The following is a 14,393-nucleotide window of genomic DNA, read 5'->3' as shown; positions in this document are numbered from 1 at the left end:
AGAGAGAGAATCTCAAGCAGAATCCCCACTGAGTGTGGAGCCCGATGGACAGACAGATGGACGGACAGATGGATAGGATACAAGGCTCGATCGTAGGACCCCAAGATCATAACTTGAGCCGAGATCAAGAGTCAGATGCTTAACTGACTGAGCCACCCAGATGCCCTGGGGAAGAACTAGTCCTAAGAACAAACTAGTTCTTACTCCTAATCCACTCTCATGCTCATCTCCTTGGTAGGGTTGCTAGCTAGCTGGTATCAACCTGGTTGGTCTGCCACTGGACTTCTGACCTCATGAAATGAAAAACATATTTAAACTTTGCCTTTGCTGTCCTTTAACATTTTTTGCAAGTTGTTGTATTGAAAAATTCTTTAAAAAGCAAGAGATAGAAAAGTTGCACAAAAATAAGTGGAACTTATTACTGATGCATAAGATATTGTTTAAATTAAGTGGATATTTTTCAGGATTGCCCTTGCTTGCCAGCATCTCCCCTAATGCTTGGTCTGTGCCAGGTATTTTTAGGGGGGACATGTGGCAAGTTTACCCATTAGCCACTGCCATAGCTCAGGCCCTCATCCCTTCTTAACCAAATGAACTAAAGTAGTTTCCACTTGGCCTGCTGAGTTCCGGCTACCCTCCAATTCATCCTCCATAAGACCCCAGAGAGATTCTTCTAAAATACAAATCTGACAATGTTATTCCCTTTCTTAAAATCATTCAGTGGCTTTCTAAAGCATTTGGGGTGAGATTTGGAGCCCTCCATACAGAGTGTGGCATTAAATGTGCCTACCTTCCTTACCTGATTTCTCACCACTCTCCTCCTCCATACACTATTATTCCAACCACACTTATATTTACTAATGAACTCATTTTCTTCTTTATCTTTGTGTCTTCACACAGACTGTAGCCTCTGTCCTCCATCTAAACACAGATTGTACACTGTTTTCATCCACTCATCCATCCATCTCAGCAGTAATAGTGAGAAGAGTCTCTAGAGATATTACAAGATAAAAAGGATACAGTTTGCCAAGGAGTTGAATGTAGGGTATAAGAGAAAAAGAAAGATGTCAGGGATGAGACCAAGATTTTTGGCCTGACCACCTGGCAGAATGGACTTGCCATTGACCAAAATGGGGGTAGGACAAGGGAAGGAGTGAGATATGAAACTATGAGTTAGTTTTTGGACACAATAAATTTGAGAAGTCTATTAATTATTTGTTGGAACATCAATAGGCATGTGGGTTTCCAAATCTGTAGGTTAGGAGGAAAGTTGGATCTGGATATATAAATTTGACAGATGGATATTTAAGCTCATGGAAGTGGAATGAGCTCACAGGCATGGTAACCATAGACAGAGAAGAGAAAAATTCAGAGTGTATTAAATCAATACCTTAAACTCACACAATGTTGGCTATATGTCAGTTAGATCTCAATAAAGTTGGAAAAAATAAAACAACTTCAGGCATTAAAAAAAAAAAAAGAATACTGAGGATCAAGTCCTGGAGCATTCTAACATTTAGAGGTCAGAAATAGAAGGGACCAGAAAAGGCAACTGAGGAGCAGCAGCAGTGGGGTGAAAGGAGAAGCCACAGTAAGTAGCATCCTGGATGCCGTGGGAAGAAAGTGTTTCAAGGAGTAAGAGGTCTGTTGTGTCATACGCTGCTGACATCTCAAATAGGAGGACCAAGAATGCACCATTGTCATGTTTGACCTTGATGAGAGCTGCTTTGATGGCGTGGAGGTGATGGAATGGGCGCAAGAGAACTTGGGAGATGAAGAAGTGGAGATAGAAAATATAAAACAGTCTCTCCACAGGTGCTGTTCTGAAGAGGATCAGAGAAATGTGGTGGGTGGATGATCTCCTTGTCATCTTAATTAATCTGGGCACCTGTTTCCCAGAATTCTTGTTAGATTCTGGGTTAGAGTTGACCAAAAGAGGAGAAACCTGCCAAAGATGTGAGAGGCAGAAGAGAAGTGGCTCCCACTTAATACCGCAGGGACTTCAGAGTGAGAATAGAAAGCACACGGGTTGGGGTGGGCTGCTTGTCTTCAGACTCTCCTCCATGCCAGGCCCAGAGCAGGTGCTCTGCTTCCAGAGTGTGGGCTCTGCCGACCAGGATGCCACACCACTGGGGACTTGGCTGCACACCCGCAGATGTGGGAGCTGTGCAGAAGCCCTATCTTCTCATAGACCCCTCCACGCATTACACCTTCTGAGTCCCAATTCTGCAAATGATGTGTCTGGCTTCTCAGATTTCCCTGTAGGCTCTGATTTGTCCACCAGGGGGGTTTCAGGCAGCCTGACAAAGGATTTTTCTTTAAATCTCCAACTCCCTTGCGGGGACCATCCTTTCCCTGGGTCCTCTTGCAATTGTGTGAGGTCTAATTGCCACAATACCCACATCGCTCACAGCAGTTCTGCTTCTCTGGTTGAGCCCTGACTGACTCATGGGGTAACAGCTGGAGAGGGGAGGAGAGGTCTCCAGAGCGGTGTTTGTTTTTAAGATGGGAGTTTCGCTGCCTGTTTGTATGCCTGAGAGAATGTTCTAGGGAAGAGGGGTGATTGGCGATGGAGGAGAGGAAGGACAACTGCAGGACAGTGTAGCCAGGACCCAGGCAACAAAGGCAGAGGGTGGACTGAGATGGGGCCCAGAAGAGGGGGGTTCAAGCACCCTACTAAGAGAAAAGAGAGTAGGTGGGTACTTACGTCAGTAGATGGGCAGCTGTGATGGGCGCCCATGAAACCCTCTTCTGATAGCTTTTCCTGTCTCTGTGAAATAAGTACCCTCAGTAGTGTGGGAGGAAGTATGGGCGTATCGGAGAAGAGAGGGAAAGGGGTGATAAAATTGTGAAAATTTGTCTTTTTTGGATGCCCAGCCTGTGTACTTCTTTCTAGAAGAAAGTCTTCCTTTTCTGACTTTCGCTGTAAGGCAGCACCCACCTGCCCTAACTGAAGCTGTAATGACCAGACCCGCTGTCCTCCCACCCTTTAGCTAGAGCTTGGGGGGCGGGGGGGCGGGGCACGGGATCACGTGAGTGGGCTCAGCCAATCAGGCACGGACTTCCTGGTCCGTGGGCCTTCGGAGATGCGAGCTGCGATGGAACGACCGTGGAGGGTGCTGATCCACAGCAGTAGCTGTGGCAGCGAAGACCCATGTCTGGGACCTGCCGTGGCAGCCGGCCTTCTGGTGGCCAAGCAGAGGACTGTGAAGGTGGGACCAGTCACTGCGTCCTCTGATGTTCAGCAGTAGGATCCCCACCTGCTTCCTTTCGTGGTCTGATGGTGGCCGTGCTTCCTGCTCCCAAATCTCCAGCCTCCCTATCGCTTACGCGAGCTACCATAGATCTTTTCTATAAATTCCTCTTATACACGAACCAGCTAGAGTCCATTTCTGTTGCTTGTCACCAAGACCCTAAACGGATATTGACCGGAATCAGAGACTTGAGCCAACTAACAGACATTCTTCTTTTCCGATTTCTTTTCACAGGCAGTTGACGTCATTTTGGGGGTTTCCTACGTGGCGGGGCCAGTAGCTTCTGAGAGCTTTAGGATCGTTTGCATACAGCTCTATGACTAGAGAGTAATGGACAGCTCTTCTCTGCCAGCTCCAGTAGGACTCCAGGAGCCCAGGCTTGAGCCACGTGCCTCTTCTCCCAGGAAGCGCTGTCACTCAGGATTCACGGACCAAAGCTGCAGAGAGGGCTGGGGCCTGCTATCAGAAAGAGTAGGAAAAGGGTTTCTGGGTGGACTTAGAGAAAAATCACTACCTTCCACCTTTTGGAAGCTCATCAGCCCATATTTTTCTCCAAACATGTAATTTTAAGAATGGTCAAAACTAACAGAATGCAGTGTTTCTGCATGCAAGTAAAAACTTGCTCTCTCCTCCCAAAAGGAACAACCCAAACTCACATCCAACATCCAGCACAGAGTTAGGATCTCTGGGTGAGGTGAATTTTCCTCATCTGAAAGCGGCTACCCATAATACTGCAGGTTATGGACTGAAACAGAATTTAACTATTCCCTAATATATCCAGTGTTCAGTGCTGGGAGGGAAATGGCTATGAAGGCCATCTAGAAAAGCAGGGAAGGGGAGCAACACACAGTGATCACTGGTCCAGAGCACATAGCACGTTTATGTGGACAGGGACATAAGGAGAAACCATTTGTTTGATCCGCGTTCCTAGCAATGGAATGAGCTCTTTGGATCAGTTATAAGGACACCCCTCTCTCCCAGCCCTTTATGATTTTTCTTTACCTTTTGTCCTCCTTGACTGAGCCTGAGGGGTCTATGGGGAAATTTTCCCATGAGGACTACTCCACTTTAGCAGCCAACTTCTGTGACCATGGTTACTAGAACCTGAAGATTGGGGTCTTGCAATTTCCTGTGTGTGGGGGGGGGGGACCCTTTAAAAACTAGTCTGTTCAAATGTTAGTTTGAACTTCCCAAATACTCTGTGTTATAAACTCTAGACTCAAAACTTCCTTGGATATTGATACGGTGGTTTCTGTCTCTTGGTAGCCTGAGGGACATGCTCTTTTCCATAATAAACCTCACACAATTCTATAATATTTGTTTATCCCCATTTAAAAATGCATAGGGGCTCCTAGGTGGTACAGTCAGTTAAACATTGGACTCTTGGTTTTGGCTCAGGTCGTGATCTCAAGGTCATGAGGTTGAAGCCCATGTTGGGCTCATGCACACACTTGCGCTCTCTTTCTCTCTCTCAAAATAAATAAATAAATCTTAAATAAAATGCATACACTGAGGTGGAGAGAGTTTAAACCACTTACCTAAGGGTATATAAGTATTAAGGGGGAAAGCTGAGATGGAAAGCCAGATCTGCCTAGCTCTTCTGTCCGCTCTACTATGAGGCTCTAGTTGACAGTCGGGGGGCAGGGTTGGCGGGTCTTACGTCTGAGTGCTGTGGCCAAGAGGGAAGGTAGGTAAGAGCTGAAGGAACTATTTCCAGGGGACTCTGAGGGTTATAGACATGTACTGACTGCTCTGGTAGGTGAGAGTTTATGGCTTTGGAAGCTTTAGGAGAATGGGTCCTCGGCGTTCACACTGGTGTCCTGTAGTTGTCAGAGTGGTCACTGGTCACTGTGGCAATAAGGAAATGCTGGACACAAGTGATGTCCTACGAAACAGATGTGGATGAGGGGTATGACTGCACTGGATGAATGTGAAAGAACGTTCCCCAAAGTCACACAAGAACACCCTGAGAATGGTCAGGAACAATTGGGGAAGATTAAGATCAGCTAGTGGTCCATACTGTGTAGGAAAAGGCAGGTTATTCTAATTCGTTGAACCATGTCTGTACCTGGGCTGCTGAGAGAAGCGAACATGGGGCCATAAACACTCCACTCCAGTTCTCAGCTCCCAGACAGAGCCTCTGGCATGAGCCAGCCAACTCCTCCATGGTGACTGCCCTCCTGCTGTCACACTCCATAGCCTTGGGGTCATCCAGAGAGCACCTTCCCTGCATCCCATGGCTGCTGAGACAGCAACGGAGACCCTGGAAGTTTAACAGATTTAGAAGTACAAGGACAACACATATAAAAATAGGCATTAAAACTGGTGGTTTTTTTTTAAGATTTTATTTATTTATTTGACAGAGATCACAAGCAGGCAGAGAGGCAGGCAGAGAGAGAGAGGGGGAAGCAGGCTCCCTGCCAAGCAGAAAGCCTGATGCAGGGCTCGATCCCAGGACCCTGGGATCATGACCCAAGCCGAAGGCAGAGGCTTTAACCCACTGAGCCACCCAGGCGCCCCAAAACTGGCGATTTTTAAGACTTCAGAATGGATGATGCAGTGAACCCTTGCTGACCGCTTTCCTAGCGTCCCTTCCCCGCCCATTCCCATTTTTAAGAACACTGGAGATCTCTTTTAAGGAAACCTTCTGTCCCCTCTCTCTCGTGTGGTCTGGGAAGGATCCACCTCAGCTCCAGCTCTAGGCAGTTGGTTTAAACCCAGTAGAGTATCCCATCCTCCCCCATGATCAGGTCAGAGATGGGCCAGTGACTCAATGCAGCCAAGAGAAGGGAAAAAGGAGACTGGGGGCTTTAGGGAAGGAAACGTTCTCATTCCTCCAGGGACCTAAGAGAAGAGGTGCTCTCCCTTCCTCTGGATTGTAAGGATATAAAGTCTGGAAAGGCTGCGGCCATTTTTAAAAACATAAACACAGTATTTGAATGCGAGATCTATGTGTTTGGTTTAACATTTCCCAAGTACAAAATGGTGTACAATGAAAAGCAGGTTAGTCTTCCTCCCTGTCCTTATCCATCAACCACCCATTTCTACTCTCCAGAGGCAGTCATAGTTACCTGCTACTGGTATGTATCCTTCCAGAGATTTTCCATGCATATACATGCAAATGTATTTTTTATTCTCCCCACACCCTCCCCCCAAATGTTCCTCCACTTTGCTCTCTATTCTGTACCTCCCTGGTTTTTACTTAAGGTGGTATCTTGGAGATTTTTCCACAAAGGTACGCAGAGGGCTACTTTAAAAAAAATTAACTTTTAAAATTTCTTTTCAGTGTACCAGAATTCATTGTTTATGCATCACACCCAGCGCTCCATGCAATACATGCCCTCCATAATACCCACCACCAGGCTCACCCAACTTCTCACCCCCCACCCCTTCAAAACCCTCAGATTGTTTTTCAGAGTCCATAGTCTCTCATGGTTCATCTCCCCCTCCAATTTCCAACTCCCTTCTCCTCTCCATCCGCCCATGTCAGAGGGCTACTTTTAACAGCTGCATAGAATTCTATTATATGGATGTTCCATTATTTTTTTTAAAGATTTTATTTATTTATTTGACACAGAGAGAGAGATCACAAGTAGGCAGAGAGGTAGACGGAGAGAGAGAGGGAAGCAGGCTCCTCGCTGAGCAGAGAGCCTGATGTGGGGCTCGATCTCAGGACCCTGAGACCATGACCCGGGTGGAAGGCAGAGGCTTAACCCACTGAGCCACCAGGCACCCCTATGGATGTCCCATTATTAATTCAAACATGCCTTTAGTAATGGCATTGTTTCTTTACAAATAGAACTGCTCTGTAAACTTCTTTCAAATGTGTATCATATTGTACTTGCTACATTCACTTTTGCTCCTGTGCCCAGAGTTGGCTGGAGAACCAAACTGAAGCATCCAGAAGAGCAGAGTCAAGGAAATCACAGGGAATGAAGCCGGAGCCCTGGCGACACACTGACACTCTGGGCTGAACTGTGATCGAAGTCAGATGTACGGTGGGCTGCCCAGTTACAGAGCAAATAAGTGATCTCTCTTGCTCAGGCTAGTTTGGGTTGGGTTTTTCATTACTTGCAACGGAAACAGTTCTGTTTGGCACACATGTTAGAATTCTCACAACTGAAATGTGAAGTGAAAACTGTGTGATGACAATGACATGTACATTTTGATTTCAATTGTCTTAAAATATAAACATCACAGAAGAGAAACTGGAAGAGGGTAATACCAAAATGTTAAGTGTGGTTGTAGATTGTTTGTAGCAAATCGATGTTCTTCATTATAGTTGTTTCTTTTTAAAAATATTTTATTTATTTATTTGACAGAGAGAGAGAATGCAAGCAGGGGGAGCAGGCAGAGGGAGAGGGAGAAGCAGGCTCCCCATGGAGCAGGGAGCCCGACGCCGGGCTCAACCCCAGGACCCTGGGATCATGATCTGAGACAAAGGCAGACACTTAACTGACTGAGCCACCCAGGCGCCTCTTCATTATAGTTTCTTGAGGTTTTAAAAATTTCTACAATAATGGGGATGATTGTCATAATCATTTGTCGCAAGGTAGGTTCCCTGGAGGCACAGCCTGAGATAGGGATTTGGGGTTCATGATTTGCAGAGGGAGCACACTGTAGGAGGAGACTGTAAGAAGTGGCATTGTGAAGGGGAAAGAGGCTTTTCAAAGATGTGGTTCCAAGTCAAGTCTAGCCTTGAGCTGATTTGGGGGGTGGGCCGTGGAGTGCAAATTGAGCCAAGAGATACCCCAAGACAAGAGCCCTGGCCTTTTGCATGCCTGGGTTAGAGAGTCATTGGCTGCCCCCGGTTGGTGAGGGCGTAAACTGCAGGTTGTTTTTGGGTGAGCAAGTGTCTGTCAGCAGAGGGCTACTCTCCAGAGAACTGGATCTGGAAGAGGAGCCTTATCTGCCAGCAGGTCAGGTAAAGGATATCTGCGTGAGACACCAGCGATGTCTACAACAATCACTTACAAAGTTATTTTTAAGAAATAAAAAAAAGAAAGCAAATCGTAAGACTGATCCTCCAGAGGCTGGCTCTTTGCGCCCTTGGTTTCTGCCATCTACACTTGCTGCTGGGCCTGATAAAATGGTTAACCAATATAGAAGTCTTGGCTCTAGATCTGAGAGAAAATAGGATTGGCCTACGGAATTGCAGATTATCCTGTTTCTAAACCTAGGAGTCTTTATTTAAAATAACTATGGAAGGAAACATTGCTTTCTTTCTATTCCTTTTAAAATCCGGGATCCTTAGCAAAACAAAAGTAGAAGCTTTTTAAATGTATCCCTCAACTTGGATTATTGCTGGGTCTGAGGTTTTCACTTCTGCACCTGGCTTCTGGGCAGCCTGCCTTGCCCTGTCTTCCAAGGGCTGCCTTGCTACTTTGGTCTGGGCAACAGGGGGGCCAGAGAAGGCAGTGAGTTAGAGAGAGGTGCTTGGGAATTCCAGGTCCTCCCCTCTCCTCTCCCATCTCTGTGAGCTCTCTCAGGGAATGGTCCTCAACTTCCATGGAATATTCCCATAGCCTTTGGGGACTGCCACCACGGAGACTGGGAATTGTAGCGTTCTGTTGCTCTGGTGACCAGTTGTCCAGAGCTTCCGCATTGGATCTGACAGGGTTCTGGAAAGAGGCAGGTCTGGCTGGGCCAGGCTTGGAGGAAGGCTTTGGAGCAGGAGCCCAGAACAGCCTAGGCTTGGTTGTACTTGTGTTTCAGTGATGACTACTCTTTCGGTGTTCATGGATGTGCCCCTAGCCCAGAAGCTAGAAGGCAGCTTGTTAAAGACCTATAAGCAAGACAGTTGTCCTAACAAGATTTTCCTGGCTTTTAGAGGTAGATGCCTTGTGGTTTGGGAGTGTTATAAGACTTAGTACTCATATCCTGATTGCCTCTAGGAGGACAGTCTGCCCCTGCTGCAGAGGAACCTGGAGATGGTCACGCCTCCGCAAGTAGAGAGCTCTGTTTTTGTTAACAGAATTGTCCTGTGGGAAAAGTACAAAAAATGCTATGGGTCATTCTGTGCCCTTTGCCCTTAGCTGGGGGCTTCCAGGGGTTTGGTAAGAGCTACGTCTTCTCCTCCAGCTCCATGCTTCGGGGTCTGCATGGGCACTATACTTTCTTCAGCCTCTTCCTTCTCCCCTCCCCTCCCCTTTTCTGTTCCTGAATTAAGAAGGGCACCCCAAAATGACTCTTCTGAAATGCAACCAGCCCTTGCCACTGTGAAAGTCGGGGTTACCTTTGTTTAGTCTCATGGGTCTAGAACTCCCATGTGATATGTCATATTTGCCCTTTAAAATGGCACAGGCTTAAAAAAAAAAAAAGAAAGCATGGCTTCAGCTGTATACTTTAAAAAGACAAAAAATAGACATTCACTCCCAGCACATTGTTTTTATAAAGGGGAAGGAAAAAAAAAGAAAGAAAGTTGTCTTTTCCTAGGCAACTTTCCAAAGCCCCTATAAAGCCAGGACCGATGAGTTGTTTGTGGGCTATCTGCAGAGCCCAGACTCAGAGGCCCTGAGGTCAGCCATCCAGAGTGCCCCTGTGGCTTCCCTCACAGTCTGCCAGACCAGCAAAGGCCATCCCTGGGTGTCTTCTGTGGTGCCCAAGATGCGCCTGCAGATTGCCCAGGATCCATCTCTGAACTACGAGTACCTACCGGTGAACGGCATGAAGTCATTCACTGAGGCGGCCTTGAAACTCCTTTTTGGAAAGCACAACCAAGTCATTGTGGAGAACAGGGTGAGAAGAAGGGCCCTTTGCTTACTTATCCAGACACAGGGAGTGGAGCTCTGGGATTACACAGTCCTTAACCAGAAAGGGGTGCCTTGGAGGGCTCCTGGGCATTGACAGAGGGGGCCCTGAGACTCAGAGTCTGGAGACTTAATCAGTGGAGGACGGAGTCAGGATCCAAACCTGAAGCCACCTTTCTTTGCATCACTCTGCTGATGTCCAAGCTCTTTCCAGAAAGGAATCACTTGGGTCTGAGGCAGGACTTCATCATTATTACTCTTTTAAAGAGTTATTTCTGTTTATTTTCTGCTGGCAGGTAGGGGGTGTGCACACTGTTGGTGACAATGGTGCCTTCCAACTTGGGGCCCAGTTCCTCAAAATCTGGCGTAAAGATTCTCAGATAGTTTACATTATTTCTTCTAAAAAAGGTGAGTTATTATGCAAAATGGGGGTGACAGAAGATCCTTCGCTCCTGTTCCCGAGTCCCACCCCATTTGCCATCTTCACTGTTGCCCTTCTCACTCTCTGTCATGAGCAAGATGGCGGACAAGCCAAGTATGCTTGTCCATTTCCTGTTATCGTCCCACCTTCTGCCAGTGACCCTCAGACCCATTCCCTGACATGTTTGCCTCCATTTCCTCAGTACCAGCTGGAGGGGGGCTGTGTTCCCACAGAACCCTATGGACTCGTCTTCCAGGACATGGGCTTTACAGTTCGCGAATACTCCTTCTGGGACTCCAAGCAGCTGTGCATGGACGCCAACGTGCTCCTCAATGTGGCGGAGGTAGAGAGGCCCCACTCAGAAACTTCTCCTCAGACCTGATTACAGTTTTATTTGCCTTTTGTCCCCGCTGACCCTGTTGTCATGAAAGGCCTTTCCTAGGCTTGAATTTGCCTGGCCCTTTAGTAGGAACCAACATGGAGGACGACTTCTCCTCCACATGCCCTGGTGCCACTCCCACTTGGTAGGGGAAGTGCCTGATGAGACGGTGTCTACCTGCAGCAGGCCCCGCATGGCTGTATCTTTGTGATTGGGAACATTTGTGACTGCAACTTGACACAAAGTCAGTGGGCAACGTTGATGGCTAGCTTGAAGGTGAGCCCAACATCTGCCCAACTTTCTTCCCTTATACCGTCTGTCATCTCCTCCATCAACCTCATCCTTTTCCCATTCTCCTTTCTCCTACAGAGCAAGCAGATATTCCTATTTTTTGACATTTCCAATCAAGGTTTATCCACCGGGGACCTGGAAAAAGATACTGGATTCTTACAGTACTTTGTGTCTCAAGGCTTTGAGTTCTTCTGCAGCCAGTCTCTGTCCAAGACTTTTGGCATCTATGGTATGGAATGGGCAGAAAGGAAAGGAAAGGCCTTATGCTGAAGTGGTGACTTAGCCATGGCACAAATGATGTGCTTGGTAACTCCTATGCTCTGGAGAGAGCCAAGGACTCCAGAGAGAGCACCATGGAGGCAGAAGGGAAGAGCATTGAGCTACAAGTCAGGTTTTGTGGTATCATCTCAGCTCAATTCCTAAAACTGGCTACTAAAACTGACTCTAGTTCTTTTTTTACATTTAATTTATTTATTTGTTTATTTGCTTAAAGAAGGGGGAGAGGGAGAGAAAGAGAGAGAGAGAAACTCAAGGGGCTTGATCTCATGACCCTGAGATCATGACCTGAACTGAAATCAAGAGTCATACATTTAACTGACTGAGCCACCCACATGCCCCAAGACCGACTCCAGTTAAATCATTTTGCCCCTTTGGGCCTCTGTTTCCTCATCCAAAAGATGAGGGGGAGGGCTTAGTGATCTTTCAAGTGCTTTCCATCTTTGAGGCTCTTACTTATAGCTACTTTTTCTGGAAGAAGAGCCTCTGGCCACTTCCTGGGGTCTGGATACAGACTTGGCTGGGAAGGGTGGGGGGGGCAGTGGTCCAACCCTCTCTTCTGCAATGTTGGATGTAAAGTCGTAAGAGAAGGCTCTGGTAACAGAGGACACTGAGGGGCTGTCTGTCCCAATGCTGCAGATGAAGGAGTAGGGATCCTGGTCGTGGTGGCACTCAACAACGAGCTCCTGCTCTGCGTCCTCTCCCAGCTGATGAAACTCACCCAGGCCCTGTGGCTAAACCCTCCTACTACTGGTGCTCGAATTATCACCTCCATCCTCTGTAACCCTGCTCTTCAGGAAGAATGGTAAGAGTAAAGTATAGGGCGGGAAAGGATGGCAGAGCCTCTAGACATATGTACAGACTTGCCCATTCACAAGATTCTTCCTGCTTAGTTGCCTTGAGGAGGCAATTTGCTTTGACTTCATTCATTCATCAACATTTGCTGAGGACTCATTGTGTATCAGCAGCAGGGGCTGTGCCCAAGGTTGCCTTACCTTGGGGGAGTGGACCATGGGATGTTCTTTTCGGACACAGTCCAATGAATTATTTGAACTCTTCCAGGTGGAGAAGATTAAGCAGGCTCAAGGACTTGCGACTCTGGCAAAATCTGCCTATGAGCCTGCTTGGCTTGCTTAAATTAATATGGGCTGAAACTCCTCTCCCACTTGTAACAAGATCCCGTGCTCCACTGGGACGCCCTCAGGCACTGTGGTTGGGGCTTTGGAAGGCAAGAAGAGTACAATGGCAATGAGGAGTTTAACAGCAGGGAAACCTCATACTTTAATTTCCTGCTGTCTTTTCTTTGGCAGGAAGCAGAGTCTGAAAGGGCTTGTAGAGAACATCATGCTGATCAAGGAAAAGGTGAAGGAGAAGCTCCGACTCCTGGGAACGCCTGGCTCCTGGGATCACATCACAGACCAGAATGGGTCCCATAGCTATCTCGGACTCAATGGTAAGTGTCTAGGAGAGGGTAGCTCCCTCTTTTCTGACCTTGGGATTGTGTTTGAGCATTAAACTTCACTGACTGGGTGACCAGTCCCTAGCTTCACCTCAGAGTTTGATTGGAGGGAAGATGAGTTGCTTTAAAGACCCTTCTGGATCCCCAGAAATGCTGACATTTCCTATTCCCTGTCATGCCCCCTGGGTTAGAGGGGAGTTAGTATCTCAGACCCTGGGATTATCACCAGTCCAGCAGGTGGAATACCTGGTCAAGAAAAAGCATATCTACCTCCCCAAGAACAGTCGGATCAACTTCACCTGTATCAATGCCCACAACATAGATTATATCACTCAGAGCATCAACGAGGCTGTCCTCTCCACCAAGGGCTTGGACTAATGTCTTCAGAAAATTGATGAGCCTCGGTTGGAATAAAAAACTTTAGTCTTCGCAAAAATTCTTTGCTGATTATTCATTGCTGCAGTTCATTTCTCTCTTCCCACCTGTTTATGAAGCATTGGTCTGGCCTCAGCAAAGAGAGGTTAAAAAGGCCCAGAGAAGAAGGGAATGTCTATCTTCAATGACCATCTCATATTTATTGAACACTATATTAAGGTCCTGATCAGGTGCCTTAGTTTGTTTGGGCTACTATACCAAAATACCAACCATTCAGTGTCTGGTGAAGGCCCTCCTCCTGGTTCATAAACAGCGTCTTCTAACTAGAACATCACATGGTGGAAGAAGCAGGGGGTCTCCCTAGGGCTTCTTTCATAAAGGCACTAATACTATTCATGAGGGCTCTGCCTCCATGATCTAACCACATCCAAACACCATCACATTGGAGATTAGGGTTCAACATATGACTTTTGAGAGAACACGAACATTTAGATCATAGCATCTGGGCATCAAAGGGAAGGCAAAAAAAACCAGGTACAATCCAGTGCTTTTTCTCCAGAAGCTTATAGTTTAATTGAGAGATGAGACTTAGTCCTATGAAAGTTAAGCAACATTTCAAGGTTGAATATAATAAAAAGCCACGTAGATTATATGAACAGTACATATGTCAAGAATTTAGAGAAGAATAACCTTAATGTCGGCCAGAACAGTTGGGAAAGATCTCACAAGGAACTACAAACTGGTTTGGGTATTGATGGAAGGCTAGGAGTAGTGATAATAGGTAGAAGGGAGCTAGAAGTGTATCCCAGGCAGAGAGCAACCTGAGCAAGGGTCACTGGCATGATTGTAGAATCTGATTATTTATTGGGCATCTGCTAATATATAATCAAGCCACCAAGGTACTAAAAGGTATGATAGTTGTTGTTCTTATGCTGCCCTCCACCCTAACTGGGGAGACTCAACTTACGTGGTAAAAATGTAGTTAAGAATAAAAGGTAACATGGGACACCTGGGTGGCTCAGTGGTTTAAGCACCTGCCTTTGGCTCAGGTCATAATCTCAGGGTCCTGGTATGGAGCCCTGTGTTGGGTTCCCTGCTTCACGGAGAGTCTGCATCTCCTTCTCCCTCCCCCCAGAATTCCTGCTCTCTCTCTCTCTCTCTCTCTCTGGTTCCATCTCTCTCTCAAATA

General features: G+C 46.8%; 1 protein-coding gene across 4 annotated transcripts; it reads left to right on the top strand.

Moving 5' to 3' along the window:
* The first annotated feature begins 3,127 nt into the window (after positions 1 to 3,127).
* On the top strand, positions 3,128 to 13,512 carry GOT1L1 (glutamic-oxaloacetic transaminase 1 like 1). 4 transcript variants are annotated; one of them, XM_032837994.1, is made up of 9 exons: positions 8,371 to 9,086; positions 9,811 to 9,992; positions 10,300 to 10,411; positions 10,658 to 10,767; positions 10,987 to 11,079; positions 11,173 to 11,323; positions 12,010 to 12,175; positions 12,681 to 12,823; positions 13,059 to 13,512. In XM_032837994.1, the coding sequence occupies exons 1-9, from the start codon at positions 8,972 to 8,974 to the stop codon at positions 13,205 to 13,207; spliced, it is 1,221 nt and encodes a 406-aa protein (XP_032693885.1). In that variant the 5' UTR covers positions 8,371 to 8,971; the 3' UTR covers positions 13,208 to 13,512. The 4 variants fall into 4 exon arrangements, with proteins under 4 accessions (XP_032693884.1, XP_032693885.1, XP_032693886.1 ...); XM_032837993.1 differs by lacking the exon at positions 8,371 to 9,086 and adding an exon at positions 3,128 to 3,247 and having other exon boundaries at positions 9,750 to 9,992; positions 10,300 to 10,767; XM_032837995.1 differs by lacking the exon at positions 10,300 to 10,411 and having other exon boundaries at positions 10,627 to 10,767.
* The last annotated feature ends 881 nt before the right edge of the window (positions 13,513 to 14,393 follow it).

Source organism: Lontra canadensis, unplaced genomic scaffold (genome assembly GCF_010015895.1).
Source record: "Lontra canadensis isolate GAN:19392208 unplaced genomic scaffold, GSC_riverotter_1.0 scaffold101, whole genome shotgun sequence".
Lineage (NCBI taxonomy): Eukaryota > Metazoa > Chordata > Mammalia > Carnivora > Mustelidae > Lontra > Lontra canadensis.
The sequence above is the reverse complement of the archived record's forward strand: the minus strand, read 5'-3'. Positions and strand labels throughout refer to the sequence as shown.